This window comes from Pelophylax lessonae (genome assembly GCF_965119305.1).
Source record: "Pelophylax lessonae genome assembly, chromosome: 8".
Taxonomy (NCBI): domain Eukaryota; kingdom Metazoa; phylum Chordata; class Amphibia; order Anura; family Ranidae; genus Pelophylax; species Pelophylax lessonae.
In genome coordinates, this window is record NC_138775.1 from 197,557,156 (window position 1) to 197,578,204 (window position 21,049).

General features: G+C 41.7%; 1 protein-coding gene across 1 annotated transcript in view; it reads left to right on the plus strand.

Moving 5' to 3' along the window:
- Positions 1 to 21,049, plus strand: part of HFM1 (helicase for meiosis 1) — a gene marked incomplete at its 5' end in the record, with an annotated part of 582,583 nt that overhangs the window by 179,706 nt on the left and 381,828 nt on the right. Inside the window, 3 exons of the mRNA XM_082266347.1 lie at positions 8,785 to 8,985; positions 9,069 to 9,157; positions 18,940 to 18,983. Coding sequence (XP_082122473.1) covers positions 8,785 to 8,985; positions 9,069 to 9,157; positions 18,940 to 18,983 — 334 coding nt within the window. The remainder of the gene's footprint in view (positions 1 to 8,784; positions 8,986 to 9,068; positions 9,158 to 18,939; positions 18,984 to 21,049) is intronic.

Genomic DNA, 21,049 nt, shown 5'->3' on the forward strand with positions numbered 1-21,049 from the left:
TGCACCCCCCACCTCAAAGCACCTTGCCCCCATGTTGATGAGGACAAGGGCCTCATCCCCACAACCCTGGCCGGTGGTTGTGGGGGTCTGCGGGCAGGGGGCTCATCGGAATCTGGAAGCCCCCTTTAACAAGGGGGCACCCCAGATCCCGGACCCCCTCCCTATGTGAATGGGTATGGGGTACACCGTACCCCTACCCATTCACCCCATAAAAGGCAGTGTATGGAAATAACGACAAGAGACGTTTTGGAAAGTTTATTAAAAATCTTCATCCGACTCTTCTTGTCTTCTCCTCTCCGGGGTCTTCTCCGGGGTCTTCTGCTCTTTTGCTGTCCGCCCTTCTTGTCTTCTCCTCTCCGGGGTCTTCTCCGGGGTCTTCTGCTCTTTTGCTGTCCGCCCTTCTTGTCTTCTCCTCTCCGGGGTCTTCTGCTCTTTTGCTGTCCCCCTCTTCTTGTGTTCTTGTCTCCGGGGTCTTCTGCTGTCCCCTCTTCTGCTGTCCTCTCTTCTTTTCTTCTCCTCTCCGGTCTTCTGCTCTTTTGCTGTCGGCTGTCGGCTGTCTTCTTCCTCCGGTCCTCCTCCGACGACGTCTCCGCTGATTATGCCTATCTCCGGTCTCTTCAGCTTATTATATAGCCATTAGGGGCGTGGCCCCGATGACGTCATCTGGAGACCCCGCCCCCTCATGTCACAGATGACGTCATCTGTGACATGAGGGGGCGGGGTCTCCAGATGACGTCATCGGGGCCACGCCCCTAATGGCTATATAATAAGCTGAAGAGACCGGAGATAGGCATAATCAGCAGAGACGTCGTCGGAGGAGGACCGGAGGAAGAAGACAGCCGACAGCCGACAGCAAAAGAGCAGAAGACCGGAGAGGAGAAGAAAAGAAGAGAGGACAGCAGAAGAGGGGACAGCAGAAGACCCCGGAGACAAGAACACAAGAAGAGGGGGACAGCAAAAGAGCAGAAGACCCCGGAGAGGAGAAGACAAGAAGGGCGGACAGCAAAAGAGCAGAAGACCCCGGAGAAGACCCCGGAGAGGAGAAGACAAGAAGGGCGGACAGCAAAAGAGCAGAAGACCCCGGAGAGGAGAAGACAAGAAGAGTCGGATGAAGATTTTTAATAAACTTTCCAAAACGTCTCTTGTCGTTATTTCCATACACTGCCTTTTATGGGGTGAATGGGTAGGGGTACGGTGTACCCCATACCCATTCACATAGGGAGGGGGTCCGGGATCTGGGGTGCCCCCTTGTTAAAGGGGGCTTCCAGATTCCGATGAGCCCCCTGCCCGCAGACCCCCACAACCACCGGCCAGGGTTGTGGGGATGAGGCCCTTGTCCTCATCAACATGGGGGCAAGGTGCTTTGAGGTGGGGGGTGCAGAGCTCCCCCTGCCCCAAAGCACCAACACCCCCCCATGTTGAGGGCATGTGGCCTGGTGTGGTCCAGGGGGGGTGGGGCCGCTCGCTCGTCCCCTCCCCTTTCCTGGCCTGCCGGGCTGCATGCTCGGTTAAGGGTTTGGTATGGATTTTGGGGGGGACCCCATGCCGTTTTTTCGGCATGGGGCTACCCTCAAATTCCATAACAGACCCGAAGGGCCTGGTTTGGAACCCTGGGGGGGACCCCACGCCGTTTTTTTCCCATTTTGGCGTGGCGTTCCCCCTCAAGATTCCCACAGCGCAAGTCACCCCGCAAGTCGGATCCGACTTGCGGTGTTGCGGTGCGACCTCCATTCAAATCAATAGGATCCCATAGGGAACCATTGATTTTGAATGGAAGAAAAAAAAACGTATAACATGGCTTAACGCACGTTAAGCAACGTTATAGCAAAGTTATTCAGCTTTTAGCAGCGTCAGGCGTTTTTAACGCTGTAACGCTGGTCCTCAGAACGCGCAGGTGGTGGGTTCTTGTTGCAGCCTAAAAACGTCTAAGCCACTTACAGCTCAAAAACGTCTGAGTGTGCATGAGGCCATAGAATAACATGGAGGGGCGTTTTTAGGCTGCAAAAAGAAAACGCCTGACGCTGCTTACAGCGGCGTTAAAAACGTCCCGTGTGCATGGGGCCTAAACCTTGTTTCATGTACTGATGTTGACAAGTGGTTACTGTCAAAACCACAAACAAAAGCAATATACAGAAGCGCTACCGCAAAATGTACAGGCTTATGGAACATGGTTAGTCGTTCAATGGTGGCTGCAGAGACCGTGGATAACATCATTGCAAAGAAGCTGATGGTCCCTTGCAGTACAAGATGGAATTAATTTTATGATGCCCTGGCTCGAATTGGTGAGATTCCTAGGGGTGAGCTGAACAACATCTCGTCCAAGTTTGGGATGACAGCCATCACAGAATAAGAACATAAGTTCATCAGGGAGTACTGTACTGATATGAGGCCACTTACAGTAGCCTTAGAAATTCTTCAGGGAGAAGACAACTATTTCCATGGTACACTCCTACCCACACTGGAGACATTGATTTTCAAGACCTTGGAACTGAAGAGTGGCCTGCAAATCCTAGTTGACCTTCCAAAGGCAGTTGTGACGGTAAGAACTTTAATTTATTTTAATATCTTTAACCAGTCACCCAAGAATTGCATCATATTTTATTTATTTCCTCCCACACTCCAAAGACATGCTAGTAGTGGTAGGTTAATTGGCTCATGTCTAAATTGGCCCTAGTATGTGTATATATGAACGTTAGAAGAGGCTTCCTTTTGGGTTGACAGCTATGCAGACCCATTTGATGCAGTGTATGGCATATGGTCTGAGCACTGACAGGCTGACCCCCACCCCTTCAACCTCTGCAGCAATGCTGGCAGCACTCATGTCATACGTCTATTTCCCAAAGACAACCTTTGGATGCGCTTAAACTGACGGCACTATACAAGTACCTGAAATAAAATAAATAAAATAATATATTCTTTGCATACTATTCTTATAATTTCCAGGCAATAAAAACAGGATTTGCAGAGGTGCTGGAAAGCCAGGATGCTGTCTTGGCTGCTGTGACTCTTGCAAGTGCCAGAAACGTGTCCTAGACCAAGACCAGCAAGCAGGTACCACTACCAGCACATCAACACGCCGCTTTAGCAGAGACTCAGCCATAGAGGATGAGTTATTTTCCTTTGAGGAAGAGGATGACACCTCTTCTACTGCTGAAAGTCAAGTCGCATATTATTTTAAATCAGGAGCACAAGAAATAGACTCTCTAAATGGATTTGCACTGATAAAGAAAATTTCACTCAGATATAATCCAGCCACTCCGTCCAGTGCCCCAATAGAGAGACTCTCTTAGTCTTGGGAAACTTGTCATCACTCCAGAGAGGAATAGGCTCTCTGACCAGAAGTTTGAGAAGCTTCTGGTTTTGAGATACAACCACTGGTTTAATACAAGTTAGGATGGATAGCTTGAATGGATGGGGAGAATGGAAGGATGCTATTGGTGGATGAATGGATGGATGAATAAATGCATGCATGGATGGATGAGTGTTAGGAAGGAAGGAGTGTATGGAATGAATGAATGAATGTTTAGGAGCTAAAGTTGGATTTATCTGGCAAATCATGACAGTGATTTGAATAGAGGCAGAGGGGACAACAGTGTTTTTTTTTTTTTTTTTTTCATTAAACAATAATAATAAAAATGTACAGTGCAAATTAACCACTTCAATACAGGGCACTTCCCCCCCCCCCCCTTCCTGCCCAGGCCAATTTTCAGCTTTTAGCGCTGTTGCATTTTGAATGACAATTGCGCGGTCATGCAACACTGTACCTAAACCAAATTTATGTCATTTTCCCCCCACAAATAGCGCTTTCTTTTAGTGGTATTTGATCACTGCAAGGTTTTTTATTTTTGGATAAACAAAAAGAAGACCGAAAAGTTTGAAAAAAAAAAAGTTTTTTTGTTTATGTTATACAATTTTGTAAATAAATAAGTTTTTTCCTGCACTGATGAGCACTGATGAGACTGCCCTGACAGGCACTGATGAGGAGGCACTGATGGGGTGGCACTGATGGGTGGCACTGATAGGCGGCACTGATATGTGGCACTGATAGGTAGCACAGATATGCAGCATTGGTGGGCACTGATAGGCGGCACTGCTGGGCACTGATAGGCGGCATTGATGGGTACTGATAGGTGGCACTGATGGGCACTAATGGGCACTGATAGGCAGCACTGGTGGGCACTGATCGGCACTGATGGGCACTAATAGGCACTGATAGGCGGCACTGGTGGGCAATAATGGGCACTGGTGGGCGGCACTGATAGATAGGGATGATGGGCACTGGTGGGCAGCCCTGATGGGGAGGGCAATGGGGGGCTCCCTGAGCCCTGATTGCCATCACTGGTGGCCATAGTGGGCATCCCTGGGGTCATGGGTGGGCATCCCTGGTGGTTCGAGTGGCAATCCCCCCCCCCCCCCCCCGAGGGTCTGCACTGGTAATCTATGGTCTGATTACCAGTGCCGACCCCCCCCCCCCCCCCTGTCAGAGTGTCAGAGGAGCCGTTAGGCACGTACTGAGGAAAGCCGATCAACTGCTCTTCCTGTTTACTATGTGACCAGCAGAGCGCATTATCCTGCCGCCGTCATATGACGTCCGGTCAGGATAATGCAACCACATTCCCGCCGTCATTCTGCTATAGGGCGGGCGGGATGTGGTTAAAAATATGTAACTGATATAAAACAAGTAATAAAATATTTCATTACCTGTTTCTTTACATATATCAGTTTCATATTTTTTATTTGCACTACAAAGAATGTATATTTCTATTATTGTTTATTTTTGGTACATTGTTCAGTATAAAATACTTGAAGTAGGCTACACAGTATGGCTCCTTTCACACGGCCGCTCCGTGTGAAAGGTCCGCTGCGGGACTTTTTTTTTTTTTTTTCCACGGAGCGGATGACATTTCTGTCATCCGCTCCGTGTGCCCGCATATCATCCCATCCGTTTGCGGATGATATGCGGACATAATGTATGTCTATGCCACTGCGGATGTCAGCGGATGACACCGCTGACATCCGATTTTCCTTCCTTTCCGTTTTTTACACGGAAGGAAAAATAGGGTTCTGTTCCGTTCATAAAAACGGAACAGAACTGACAGGAGGAAAATCGGGTGTCAGCGGATGGTATTCCGCTGACACCCGCAGTGCCATTCACTTACATTGATGTCCGCAAATCATCCGCAAAAAAATAGGATGATTTGCGGACACACGGAAAGCAGCTGAGCGGCCGTGTGAAAGGACCCTATGTCTAACAGTTGTGAGACGGTTTTCTATTTTTATTTTGCACAACAAAGAGTTTATTCATTATTTTTTTATTTACTTATTTTGGTACAGTTCTAAGAAGTATAATTTATTTTGAGACTTGTTTGTTGGCCAGTTGTGGTCTCAGGTCTGTGCAAATAAATATAAAAATTTCTAAACCATCTATTGTGTTTTATTGTTCCACTATAGTAATGATCATATTTAAAATAATTTAAAAGGTGTCTCATTGTCCCACAGCAACATTAAAATAGTGTAGATTACTGTACAATGTTTTATAATAATAATTGATTCTATTTAGTGTCCATTTCATGAATTTACCATATTTAATATTGGGGGCATCAAAGTTATTTGACATATTTGATTTTTTTTTTTTTTTTAAAGTAACGCAATAGTTACTTTCCCTGGTAATAAGTTAATTTTTTACTGATGAAATTCAGTTACTAACTCAGTTACTTTTTGTGAGAAGTAACTAGTAACTATAACTAATTACTTTTTTAAGTAACATACCCAACACTGCCCACATGTAACACTCTATTCTTGTTCTGTGACGAGACTATCTTCATGTTATGTCATATAACCAAAAGTCTATCGATGTAACACATATTACCAACTTATTCTACATAAAGTAAGTAAATACTCACAAATACTATTAATTATGACTGATAATCCTACTTAACAGTATTTTAACAAATATATATTATTGCTCGTATTACATGTATCCTGTCTATTCTTGTCTTCCATGACATTCTATACCAAGATATATATGCCTTATATGTACATCATCCAGCTAGTTAAATACACCAGAAATATCTGACATTTTACTGCCTCAGCTCAGATGAAGAACCTTATCACTAATCACCTGATCAAAGTCATTCACATATATTAATATTATGATTAATCATAAAACCAAAAATATTTTACAAGCTTGCCATGAATATAATATAACTCCTATAAGTGCCGAATTATGAATTTGGAATTATTATCTAACACCTGTTAGCATTTTTTTTTTAATTGTTTAATACATATATACATAGTTACATAGTAGTTGAGGTTGAATAAAGACATCAGTCCATCAAGTTCAGCCTATATAGGTGTGTGTGTCAGTGGCCTGCTCATTTCCCATAACCTTGAATGTTGGGATCTGTGAGATGCACGTCCAAGAGTCTTTTAAAAGTATCCATACTCCCTGCAGCTACCACCATTTGTGGAAGAGAGTTCCACATTCTCACCGCCCTTACAGTGAAGAACTCCTTATGCAGCATAAGGTTAAACCGCCTCTCCTCTAATCTCATTGTGTGGCCACGTGTCTTCTTGCACTCCTTTGGACTAAATCGTTTTTTACCTATGCTAGGATCGCCATTGATGTATTTGTAGATCGCTATCATGCCCCCTCTCAGGCGTCTCCTCTCCAAGGATAAAATTAAGCGATTGTAATCGCTCCTCATAATTAAGGTCCTCCAATCCCCTAATTAGTTTAGTTGCCCTACTTTGGACTCTTTCCAGTTCCAGCACATCCTTGCATGCTACTACTGTACTTAGTCTATCCTCCACTAGAACCCCCAAAACCTTCCATATCCTTCTATATAAGTATTGGGAAATTGTAATTCAGTACAGTGGTGGTGGCCGGTCAATTGATCAAGCTTGTGTATTCAATGTTTTCCATGGTTAAAGAGGATTGACTTGACTACAACAGACTGCTTAGAATAGTGCTTACTATTTGGAGCCTAAGTTAAATATTTTTGTTTGGAAGTTTTCTTTTTTTTCTTGCTGGCAATTTAGGTGCATTTCAAATGAAGAACTGTGATATTAATTCATTATCATTGAATAAAAGATGTTCAAAATGTATTTTGTTTTACAGTATAATTATCGTTTAAGCTTTAAGGAGACAGAAGATCAATCATACACTTAAGTTGGCCATTTACTGTTTAGTTCACAGTCAAAGTGGATGGGGGAATCCTCTGAGCTACGCCATTGTATTCTGACAGCAAAAAGACTCCCCAGCTGTCAGAATACACAGATCAACACTGCAGCCATTGAATGCAGTCGCTTATCGAGCGGCTTTTATCCAACAGGGCAGTTGAACAAAAGTTGATTGGTAGATTGAGTTCTTTTCAACTGCATTGGCTGCACAAGGATCAAAATCCAGCCAGTCCTTCCTAAACTGTCTGAATTTCAATACAGGTATGGCTCCAATTCACCCTAAATCTGGATGAGCCGTACCATTGCAAATAAGGGTTGTCCGCTGCAAGCCATTTGACTGAACTGCTAGATCTTCAACCAACAGTGTTTTTTGCTGAGAGACTTTGATTCTGTATATCAGCACTATATGGTTAACAATCTACTGTGTATTCTAGCACTTAAGATATCTTGAGACTTTATTTATAAGGCTCCTGGATAGTGCATGATCCATCAATCAGTTAAATTTTCAGTTGTACTTGTAAGGTACCTGTTGCAAGGTTTAGTCCAGAGCTGAGCTTTGACTGGAGTCGTTAGCATAGTCAGGCAGGCAAGGAGTCTTGGCAGCAAGGTACAGAGTCAGAATCTAGAAGCATGGTTGGGGACAGGCAGGGTCATACACAGGCTGGCAGTGTAATGTAGAATAGTCAGGCAGAGAGTAATCCAGGAAACAGAGGTCGATGTACAATAGTTCAGTAACTCAGCAGTATAGGAAGAGGCTAGTTGTCCCGGGAGCCGCACATAAAGACAAGACTGGCTGTGTAAGGACAAGTGGCAGTCTCAGCCTGGACCCCCGCCAGGCCACACTCCCCAACACATTTCACACCACCCTTTTGGAGCTTACTTACAAGAATTACTGCAATTTAAGCTGATCTGATTGTGGATTGATTGCAGCTGGAAGGCAAGGTTGGACTAGAGAGTACTAGGCGCAGAGGTACTATGTAAAGTGTATACCGCAGGACTCAGGCTCCCCAGTGGCAGAGGGAACAGAGCCACAGCCCAAAGACAGCAGAACCCAGGTTCAATCTCAGGCATGTGACAATACTGTTTAAGGTGAATATGCATGCTTGTTCCTATGGACAGGGGTGGTAGAGGAATCTGTAGACACCTCTGATTCCAGTTTGTCTTGGGTGAAGGCAGTAGCAGTCAAATAGGAAATATCCATTCTAACACATCCATTGTCTGCTTGTAAAGGTTCCAAGAAGTCTTGGGTAAGGCCATATATAAACATTTCCTGATATGGCCATAAATAACTGTATTAGGCAGTCTATAGGTATATTTTTATGATGGGGCAGATAATGTGTTCAGATTGTATTCAGCAACGGTAATCTGGCCTTGTACTTCCAGTAGCCTGCTGCAAGTGTGACAGTAAAAAAGTTTAGTAAGCCACATTGCTGGGCTTAGCTTATTGGGCTTTGTAAAGGTTACTTTGGTTAGTCCATATTTTAATTACCCTGTATTAAAGAAAGAAGGTAACAAGTTAAGTGTATTGTAATGTCACCATCACAATTGTTATATAGAAACCAAAAAATACTTCTAAAAGCAGAAAAAAATGTTTTTCTTTAGATTGCAGAGTGGCTATCAGACGGACATTGCCAAGCCATCTGTATGAAAATGGATGAATCTCACCGGCCAGTGAAACTACGTAAAGTAGTTTTAGGATATCCTAGTGGCTCTAATCAAACAGAATATAAATTTGATCTAACCCTTAACTATAAGGTAGCAGGTGTTATACAGACCTATTCTGACCAAAAGCCAACGCTTGTGGTAAGTATTTTTTTTTATCAATTTTACTATTCATTTTCTTGTTCCCTCTAAGAATTATGCTCATTCTGAAATATAAATCTTAGTTTTGTGCCACCAGGAAAGGAGTACAACATGCTGCTTCTATCCTCGCAAAAGATGCAAAATTTGTTATTAGCATTGAACATAAGCAAAGGTTTGTTTTTGTTTTGTTTTTTATACTAACTTATTACCACAGTTTTTTTTACAATCAATAGATTTTTCCCTTACAGTTTGTAGGTAAAAATGTTTTTAATTGCTTTCCGACCACGTCACTTAGATGTATGGTGGCAAGGCGGCTCTCCTGCGCTGGATCATGTACCTAGTACATGATCCAGCACTTCCAGGGAGGGGGGCGTGCTGCCGATGCCATGGCAGTTCTGTGATTAGACATAGCACAAGCTGATCAGCAGGTGCCAGCCAATGGATGTCCGTCTGCACTCGCTGATCGGCGAGGAGAGCCGTCTCGCTCACTGTGACAGGGTAAGGAGGATCAGGGGGGAAGCTGCATTAGCTGGCACATGTTACATGTTTCACCCTAAACACAGGTGGAACATGGATTACAAAGAAAATAAATGCTCCTGCGCTTGAGGGGTTGTTTATACAACTTGGATAGCTGGAAACCGACTTTAGCTGGTATTGTCGTTGTCCTGCTGTGCTGCCACTCATAAAGTGTTGGGAAAACCTCAAAGGAAACTGAAAAGAAAAAATGCAGGAGGGTGCACTAACCTAGCGCATTACCTTTAAAACTGTTTATTGTTTAAAAACGTATGTACATCATATTCACAAAAATGGATAAAGAATAGGCACAAAGTATGATGATAGATCCACCAAGAAAGTCCACTTGGCGTAGTTTGCTGATACAGACCATGATGGGATGTAGAACCTCTAAATACAGCTTACACGTTTCGGGGGCATGCCCCCTTCTTCAGAGCTAATTTGAGGTACAACTGGCTAAGCTTTATATATACATAGTGATGGTAGGTCACAAGATTTCTGGCATAGGGTCCACCCCATTTGGGAGGATCAATTAATTGACATCACATGATTTTTCGATTAATTAATCCCAATACTAGAACACAATAGAAACAAAACAAAAAAAAAGTTTTTACATACATGTATACATATCAAAACCAATAATGTGTTACATAGATGTGTTAGATAAGTATTAAACGAGAACAAAAATACATACAAACATTGAATTGACTATGAAAGTAAAACATTATATATATATATATATCAATGATCTATACACTATAGATAACTCTGTGGGACTTATCTGATGTTGATGAGATAAATATTCAGTTCCCTGGCACTTCAAGGCCAAACTCAACGAGGACCCCCACAGGTATGAAGGTTTTCGGCATTGAAGCTATTACTGGTGAATTGGGCAAGGGTAAGAGATACCAGAGACTATGTAAGCGACAAAAGTTTCTGGATCTTCACCCTTGGCAGTCTAGCACCCAAGGGGCTCAATGAAGACATAGAAGTTCACAATCTAGTCCCCTAGTATAAGGTGTAATACACCATATCACTTTCACCTTTATGGGCACTCACCTTTTGCCCATTCCTGCCCTTCCCTTCTCCCTACCCCCCTTTCTTTTTCAATTCTTCCTCGGTTTTGATTCTCTCTCATTTATTTGATGATTAGCCTCCTTTGGGCATCAATATGAAATAAACGCACGGCGTCCCCAAAATATAATTCCAATTTTTCCACATTCCACTTGTGTGTGTGTGTGTGTGTGTGTATATGTAACACACGTGTAGGTGATTCCTGGGGGCTTCATGGGACATGAGTGTGCATTATTCATGCACATCTGGTCCGTTTACCCCCTCTGTTAAACTATCCATTTAAGATATTATTTCTTATATTCTCTCTGATACTCTCCAGTGTTTTTAGTAATTTTTGACTTTTTATAGAAATGATTTTTAGCAAAATAATTATGGATTGCGTGATTTCATATCCCTATAACAACTTTCATGTGAGGCTGATGTAATCCAGCATCTATTCAGATTTGACATTTCTTTTGTTTCCTCTGTGGCTAAGGTTGGAGATCATGTTGGGTGACTTGTAGTCTGGAGCCCTTTACGGGGCGCTGAACAATTCTTTGTGCCTATCGCAAATTCGAGCTTGTCCCGCCTTTCAGCATCACTTCCGGTCGGAGGTGACACGACGACCGGATGTGCGGCTCCTGGAACGCAGTAAGCCATCAGGATTGAACAAACATGTCAGCATGCGTTCTACTGATCCAGAGGGCCCCTTCTTTCACCATTTGGCCCCCCTCCCCCTTGCCTGCACGAGCCTAGTCACACTGCTAGATAGCATGAGTTCTTGGGTTTAGAAGTAACCATTTTGGCACCCCTTTTCATCAACATCAGCTAAGTCCCACAGAGTTATCTATAGTGTATAGATCATTGATATATATATATTTTTTTACTTTCATTGTCAATCCAATGTTTGTTTGTATTTTTGGTCTCGTTTAATACTTATCTAACACTTATCTAACACATCTATGTAACACATTATTGGTTTTGATATGTATACATGTATGTAAAAAAATTTTTTTTTTGTTTTGTTTCTATTGTATTCTAGTATTGGGATTAATTAATTGCAAAACCATGTGATGTCAATTAATTGATCCACCCAAATGGGGTGGACCCTATGCCAGAAATCTTGTGACCTACCATCATTATGTGTATATAAAGCTTAGCCAGTTGTACCTCAAATTAGCTCTGAGGAAGGGGGCACGCCACCGAAAAGCGTAAGCTATATTTAGAGGTTCTACATCCCATCACAGTCTGTATCATCAAACTATGCCCAGTGGACTTTCTTGGTGGATCTATCATCATACTTTGTGCCTATTCTTTAACCATTTTTGTGAGTATGTTGTACATACGTTTTTAAACAATAAATAGTATTAAAGGTAATGTGCTAGGTTGGTGCGCCCTCTGCATTTTTTCTTTACAGGTGGAACATGTAACATGCTCCAAAAGGTGAACCTATCCTTTATTATGTATTTTATGGGAGGTTTAGGAGATAGAGCACTTTTATTTGTTAGCAGTCTTGAATATAAATATATATATATTTTTTTTTTTTTGGGGTAAAAAAAAGATGGGAGCATAAATGTTGGGCAATTTACAAAACCCAAAATTTTCTCTGGAAAATTGTGACAAAGTCTTTAATCTTTACTGATCTGTATTAATATTTAAAGTCACAGTGTGCGTCAACTCTCACATAGTTTAGAAGAATTTGCTTGTATATATTTTAAAGGTAACAATAGGATATTTTTAAAGGAGTTCTATGGTCACAGCATTCACCTTCACTTTATAACATTAGCCACGTAATAGCAATACAAACAAAAGTTTTGTTTGAAAATCCATTATAAGCTGATTTGAAAAGTCTCCTTTTATGTTGTCATTCTGCTTGTCTGCTGTCATCTCTATCCAAAACTGCCCATATTCCCTGCATGCTTTGCAGTTTCTTATCTGCAGTTTACTATGAATTTCAAAGGACTACATATGCAATGGTACCTTGCTGCCTGCCAGCAGTGGTTCCTGCACTCAATCCACCTCCTGAAACTCTTCCTCTCAACACTTCTGTAGTTCAGAAAGTAGGCTCTGTGAAATCTGTGGCTCACGGCATGGTAATTACACAGCATGGTGAATATGCCAGTGAACATGGCATTCCCGAGGGCACTCACGTACCAGTAGGCTAGGCTTATAGGAGCTGGGACTGCTATAGTTGATGCTACACTAGGGTATATTCCCTGACCACTCATATAGAGGCGACCATTACAGTACATTGGTTTTGATACAATTTGTCGATTTATGTGATACACAAGATATAATGTCCAGTACATAATCAGCCCAAACACTTAGAAAGTCTCACACTTGTGGTCTCTCCATACTCCATATCTCCATAGGAATAGCAGTATGTGTTTTGGGTTGTAATTCTAAGTATGCCCATGCTGTATGGGAAAAAATATTTTAATCAATTGACAACTGTGTACAAAAAAAAAAAAAAAAAATTCTTTCTGCGTTTCTAAACACTTGTGGCAAAAAAATGAACAAATGTGTCTTCAAAAACTCATATATCTTGGGGTGTTTGTTTTCCCAAAATGTGGTCATTTTGTGGGTGTTTCCCGCTGTCCCAGGGGCTCCAGGGCCTCCAAAAATGTGATAGGTAGTCAGGAAATTAGATGCAGTTTGTCTCTAGACTGCCTGAAGGTGCTATTTGGATTTTGAGCATCTCTATAAGGTTAAGCTGTGAAAGTCTCACACATGGGGTATGATTTGAAGTATGATGTGTTTTAGAAATATCTTACTAAATGTCAAGTTTGTGTAAAAAATACACTTTCTTTTTCTTTTCTGCATTTTCCAAAAACTTTTGTCAAAAATGAAATTTTCAAAAGACTCACTTTGCCTTACACAAAAATACTTTGGAGCATTTGCGTTTCAAAATGGGGTACTTTTGTGGGTTCTTATCACTATCCTGGTTCTCCAGGGCCTCCAAAAATGTCAGGAAATTAAATGCTTAATTTTTACTACTTGAAAGCCCAAAGGTGCTGCTTGGATTTTGGGACCCTCTGTGCTTCTAGGCTGTGAAAAGTCTCACACGTGTTATCTCCATATTTGGGAGGAGTACCAGAATGTGTTTTGAGGTGTATTTGTAATTATGCTGTGTGTGAGAAACTTATTCTAAAAATGACAATGTTAAACAAAAAAAAAAAAAAATCTTAATTTTTCCAAGTAATTGTGACAAAAAAACACAACTTCAATAACTCACCACGCCTCTTTATAAGTACCTTGGTCTGTCTACTTTCAAAAAAGGGGTCTTTTTAGTGATATTTGTAATACGTATAAGTATTCCTATGCTGTGTGTGAGACATAACTTGTTACAATGACAACTTTGTTAAAAAATAAACCAATTTTATTTAATTTATTCATTCTCCAAAAATTTGTGGCAAAAAGTTACAACTTCGAAAACTCACCATGTCTCTTACTAAATACGTACCTTAGACTGTCTACTTTTCAAAAAGAGGTAATTGTGGAGGTTTTTGTACTGTCCTGGCATTTTAGGGCCTCAAGAAATGAGATAGGCAGTCAGTACATCTGGATTGATCAATTTTGAAATCTTTATACCATAGTTTGTAGACTCTAACTTTCATACAGACTAGATAATAACCACTAATTTGAGTTATTTTTACCAAAGAAACATAGCATTATACATTTTGGCCTACATTTATGAAGAAAGATTTATTTGCACAGTTTTATAACAGAAAACATTTTTTTCAGATTTTTCAGTCTTTTTCCCTTTATATAGCAAGAAATAAAAACACAAAGTGGTGATGAAACACTACCAAAAGAAAGTTCTATCTATCCTAAAAGTGTGACAGCACTGAAAGTTGAAAAAAATGGCCTTTGCAGGAAGGGGGTGAAAGTGTCCAGTCTTGAGGTGGTTAGACAACCCCAACCCCCCCCCCCCCACACTTTTATTTCTATTTACATGTAATAGTAATTTATAAATTATATGTACTGATAGCTCAGTTATGCGTATTACACAAGAAGAGCATAATTTGGCTGTCCCTGTGTCAAGACAACTCAGAACACACAGCTCTTAATACAGAACAAACTGTTGCCACAACGCCAGCAAAGCAAAATGCCTCTGGTTACACAGGGAGAGCAATGATCAACTTGTGTGATCTGCAGGACTGAGCTATAAGTTTGACAGCTCCGTCTTGTACAGTGCAAGTGATGTCCAGGTGATGCAGGAGCAGGAGAGGTATTTTTTATGCCTCTGCCTTGGTTCAGCCACTTTTGCCATTAGTGCTGATGTAAAAAAGAGTGCCCAGTGTGTTATTATAATTGTATACAGTACGTGTATATGCAGTATCTCACAAAAGTGAGTACACCCCCTCCCATTTTCGTAAATATTGCATTATATCTTTTCATGTGACAACACTGAAGAAATGACACTTTGCTACAATGTACAGGTTGTATAACAGTGTAAATTTGGTATCCCCTCAAAATAACTCAACACACAGCCTTTAGTGTCTAAGCCACTGGCAACAAAACTGAGCACACCCCTAAGTTAAAATGTCCAAATTGGGCCCAAAGTGTCAATACTTTGCGTGGCTACCATTATTTTCCAGTACTGCCTAACGCTCTTGGGCATGGAGTTCACCAGAGCTTCACAGGTTGCCACTAGAGTCCTCTTCCACTCCTTCATGATGACATCACAGAGCTGGTGGAGGTCAGAGACCTTGTGCTCCTCCACCTTCCATGTGAGGATGCCCCACAGATGCTCAATAGGTTTTAGGTCTGGAGACATGCTTGGCAAGTCCATCACCTTTACCCTCAGCTTCTTTAGAAAGGCAGTGGTTTTCTTGGAGGTGTGTTTGGGGTCGTTATCATGTTAGAATACTGCCCTGCGGCCCAGTCCCCGAAGGGAGGGGGATCATGCTCTGCTTCAGTGTGTCACAGTACATGTTGGCATTCATGGTTCCCTTAATGAACTGTAGCTCCCCAGTGCTGGCAGCCCAAGACCATCATGCTTGACTATAGTCAAGAAACACTTGTCTTTGTACTCCTCACCTGGTTGCTGCCACACATGTTGGACACCACCTAAACCAAATAAGTTTATCTTGGTCTCATCAGACCACAGGACATGGTTCCAGTAATCCATGTCCTTAGTCTGCTTGTCTTCAGCAAACTGTTTGAGGGCTTTCTTGCGCATCATCTTTAGAAGAGGCTTCCTTCTGGGATGACAGCCATGCAGACCAATTTGATGCAGTGTGCAGCGTATGGTCTGAACACTGACAGACTGAACCACCACCCCTTCAACCTCTGCAACAATGCAGGCAGCACTCATACATCTATTTCCCAAAGACAACCTCTGGATATGACGCTGATCACGTGCACTCAACTTCTTTGGTCGACCACGGTGATGCCTGTTCTGAGTGGAACCTGTCCTGTTAAACCGCTGTATGGTCTTGGCCACTGTGCTGCAGCTCAGTTCCAGGGTCTTGGCAATCTTCTTATAGCCTAGGCAATCTTTATGTGAAGCAAAAATTCTTTTTTTCAGACCCTCAGAGAGTTCTTTGCCATGAGGTTTCATGTTGAACTTCTAGTGATCAGTATGAGAGAGTGAGAGCGATAATACCAAACCTTACACACCTGCTCCCCATTCACACCTGAGACCTTGTAACACTAATGAGTCACATGACAGCAGGGAGGGAAAAAGGTTAAATGGTCCCAATTTGGACATTTTCACTTAGGGGTGTACTCATTTCTGTTGCCAGTGGTTTAGACATTAATGGCTGTTGAGTTATTTTGAGGGGACAGCAAATTTACACTGTTATACAAGCTGTACACTCACTACTTCACATTGTAGCAAAGTGTCATGTCTTCAGTATTGCCACATGAAAAGATATAATAAACTATTTACAAAAATGGGATGGGTATACTCACTTTTGTGAGATACTGTATATATATATATATATATATATATATAGTCAGGTCCATAAATATTGGGACATCGACGCAATTCTAATCTTTTTGGCTCTATACACCACCACAATGGATTTGGAATTAAACAAAGAAGATGTGCTTTAACTGCAGACTTTCAGCTTTAATTTGAGGGTATTTACATCCAAATCATGTGAAAGGTATAGGAATTAAAACAGTTTGTATATGTGCCTCACACTTTTTATGGGACCAAAATTAATGGGACAATTGGCTGCTCAGCTGTTCCATGGCTGAGATTGTGTTATTTCCTCATTATCCCATTTACAAGGAGCAGATAAAAGGTCCAGAGTTCATTTCAAGTGTGCAATTTGCATTTGGAATCTGTTGCTGTCAACTCTCAATATGAGATCCAAAAAGCTGTCACTATCAGTGAAGCAAGCCTTCATTAGGCTGAAAAAACAAACCAAACCCATCAGAGATAGCAAAAACATTAGGTGTGGCCAAATCAACTGTTTGGAACATCCTTAAAAAGAAAGAATGCACCGGTGAGCTCAGCAACACCAAAAGACCCGGAAGACCACGGAAAACAACTGTGGTGAATGACCGAAGAATTCTTTCCCTGGTGAAGAAAACACCCTTCTCAACAGTTGGCCAGATCAAGAACACTCTCCAGGAGGTAGGTGTATGTGTGTCAAAGTCAACAATCAAGAGAATGAGTGAATACAGAGTGAATACAGAGGGTTTGCCACAAGATGTAACCCATTGGTGAGCTTCAAAAACAGGAAGGCCAGATTAGAGTTTGCCAAACAACATATAAAAAAGCCTTCACAGTTCTGGAACAACATCTTATGGACAGATGAGACCAAGATCAACTTGTACCAGAGTGATGGGAAGAGAAGAGTATGGAGAAGAAAAGGAACTGCTCATGATCCAAAGCATACCACCTCATCAGTGAAGCATGGTGGTGGTAGTGTCATGGTGTGGGCATGTATGGATGCCAATGGAACTGGTTCTCTTGTATTTATTGATGATGTGACTGCTGACAAAAGCAGCAGGATGAATTTTGAAGTGTTTCGGGCAATATTATCTGCTCATATTCAGCCAAATGCTTCAGAACTCATTGGATGGTGCTTCACAGTGCAGATGGACAACGACCCGAAGAATACTGCGAAAGCAACCAAAGAGTTTTTTAAGGGAAAGAAGTGGAATGTTATGCAATGGCCAAGTCAATCACCTGACCTGAATCCGATTGAGCATGCATTTCACTTGCTGAAGACAAAACTGAAGGGAAAATGCCCCAAGAACAAGCAGGAACTGAAGGCAGTTGCATTAGAGGCCTGGCAGAGCATCACCAGGGATGGAACCCAGCGTCTGGTGATGTCTATGCGTTCCAGACTTCAGGCTGTAATTGACTGCAAAGGATTTGCAACCAATTATTAAAAGTGAAAGTTTGAATTATGATTGTTAATCTGTCCCATTACTTTTGGTCCCTTAAAAAGTGGGAGGCACATATACAAACCGTTGTAATTCCTACACCGTTCACCTGATTTGGATGTAAATACCCTCAAATTAAAACTGAAAGTCTGCAGTTAAAGCACATCTTGTTTGTTTCATTTCAAATCCATTGTGGTGGTATATAGAGCCAAAAAGATTAGAATTGTGTCAATGTCCCAATATTTATTGACCTGACTGTGTGTGTGTATATATATATATATATATATATATACACTGTATATATATATATATATATATATATATATATATATATATATATATATATATATATATATATTCTAGGTTTTTTTTTCCTTTTTTTTAAATGGGGGGGGGGGGGGGTTTAGAAGGCTGGACCAAAAACTGTAGTTGGGTATGTGGTGCTTATGTTATGCATTCCTCAGGCTATTTTCCACTGTTGCTGCCATGACTATCTCAACCTAAGCACTGCTTTCTAGTGCCACAGTTTTGTTACGAGTCCCAGGCATCTTTATTTTTTATCCTGTATGCTGCAAATTAGAAACCACAATAATTACATTCATAGTTACATAGTTAGTGAGGTTGAAAAAAGACATCAGTCCATCCAGTTCAACCTATAATGTGTGTGTTTGCTGTTAACCGTACATTGTATACCCCTGTATGTTGTGGTCTTTAAGGTGCCCATCTAATAGTTTTTAGAAACTATCGATGCTCCCTGCTGATACGACTGTTTGCGGAAGAGAATCCCACATCCTTACTGCTCTGATAGTGAAGAACCCCCTACGTACTTTAAGGTTAAACCGCCTTTCCTCTAGTTTTAGTGAGTGGCCACATGTCTTATTGTATTCCCTTTCTCTGAATAGTTTATTCCTTATGCTAGTTAGTATAATCACAAGCTATCAGTCCAACTAACCATCATATGACTTTTGCTGTATTGTAATAAGAAATTTTGGCTACAATGCAATGCTTGCTTTATGTTGTTTTGTTTCATTGTATTAGGCTGCAGAGGTCTGCTAATGTTATAAAAGATGGAAAATTGAGAGGCAAGTTTTTCATTTACATTTTTTTCATTACTATCTGTTTGTTTCACTCATAATCCTATGAAACCACTGATCCATCAGCTGCAGAACTACAGTATGTCACACACTGCTCTGACTTCCCACTGCAGTCACAGATTTGCCATCTATCACGAAGGCTAGCCATATACGGTTCAGAAAACAAACAGATTTCCCAATTCACACAATGGATGGATGGAGAAATCCTCCTTGCTGTGCTATTGTATTCTGACAGCTGGTGTCCGCTGTCAGAATACACTGATCAGTTGCTGCAGCTAGCTAATGGCGACAAGTTTTCCACCATTCTTGTTTGATGGAAGTCAATTATTAGATTAAAAAAAGAATAGCGCAACCATGCAAAAGAAATGACTATTAAATATGGAGACAATCCATAAATAAAAATGGGGGTTTAGTCCCACCATATAGCCATATCGTGCTCAAGCCCACCACTGCGTCAAAGTACCCCATTATCAGTGGGTCCTACACTATCCATAGAAAAGGGGTGAATCCAGCCTCTCCAACCCTTGGAGACAACACTCCTTGCTGGGATGGATGTGCTAATGCACTACAAAGGACTCCTCCTGTATCTACTTGATGGTGGACTCTGATAGAGTACAGGTGTGTGTGGGGGGTGGGATGCTCAACCACAGAAGTCTGGTCAGACTGAATACATAATAAACAAGCAAAAAATTGGGGGAGCAAACCCTGAACATGTATATCTAAAGCCGGTGCAGCTATGGACCAAGCAACATGTATATTAAAAAAAGAATAGCGCAACCATGCAAAAGAAATGACTATTAAATATGGAGACAATCCATAAATAAAAATGGGGGTTTAGTCCCACCATATGGCCATATCGTGCTCAAGCCCACCACTGCGTCAAAGTACCCCATTATCAGTGGGTCCTACACTATCCATAGAAAAGGGGTGAATCCAGCCTCTCCAACCCTTGGAGACAACACTCCTTGCTGGGATGGATGTGCTAATGCACTACAAAGGACTCCTCCTGTATCTACTTGATGGTGGACTCTGATAGAGTACAGGTGTGTGTGGGGGGTGGGATGCTCAACCACAGAAGTCTGGTCAGACTGAATACATAATAAACAAGCAAAAAATTGGGGGAGCAAACCCTGAACATGTATATCTAAAGCCGGTGCAGCTATGGACCAAGCAACATGTATATTAAAAAAAGAATAGCGCAACCATGCAAAAGAAATGACTATTAAATATGGAGACAATCCATAAATAAAAATGGGGGTTTAGTCCCACCATATGGCCATATCGTGCTCAAGCCCACCACTGCGTCAAAGTACCCCATTATCAGTGGGTCCTACACTATCCATAGAAAAGGGGTGAATCCAGCCTCTCCAACCCTTGGAGACAACGCTCCTTGCTGGGATGGATGTGCTAATGCACTACAAAGGACTCCTCCTGTATCTACTTGATGGTGGACTCTGATAGAGTACAGGTGTGTGTGGGGGGTGGGATGCTCAACCACAGAAGTCTGGTCAGACTGAATACATAATAAACAAGCAAAAAATTGGGGAAGCAAACCCTGAACATGTATATCTAAAGCCGGTGCAGCTATGGACCAAGCAACATGTATATTAAAAAAAGAATAGCGCAACCATGCAAAAGAAATGACTATTAAATATGGAGACAATCCATAAATAGAAATGGGGGTTTAGTCCCACCATATGGTCATATCGTGCTCAAGCCCACCACTGCGTCAAAGTACCCCATTATCAGTGGGTCCTACACTATCCATAGAAAAGGGGTGAATCCAGCCTCTCCAACCCTTGGAGATAACACTCCTTGCTGGGATGGATGTGCTAATGCACTACAAAGGACTCCTCCTGTATCTACTTGATGGTGGACTCTGATAGAGTACAGGTGTGTGTGGGGGGTGGGATGCTCAACCACAGAAGTCTGGTCAGACTGAATACATAATAAACAAGCAAAAAATTGGGGGAGCAAACCCTGAACATGTATATCTAAAGCCGGTGCAGCTATGGACCAAGCAACATGTATATTAAAAAAAGAATAGCGCAACC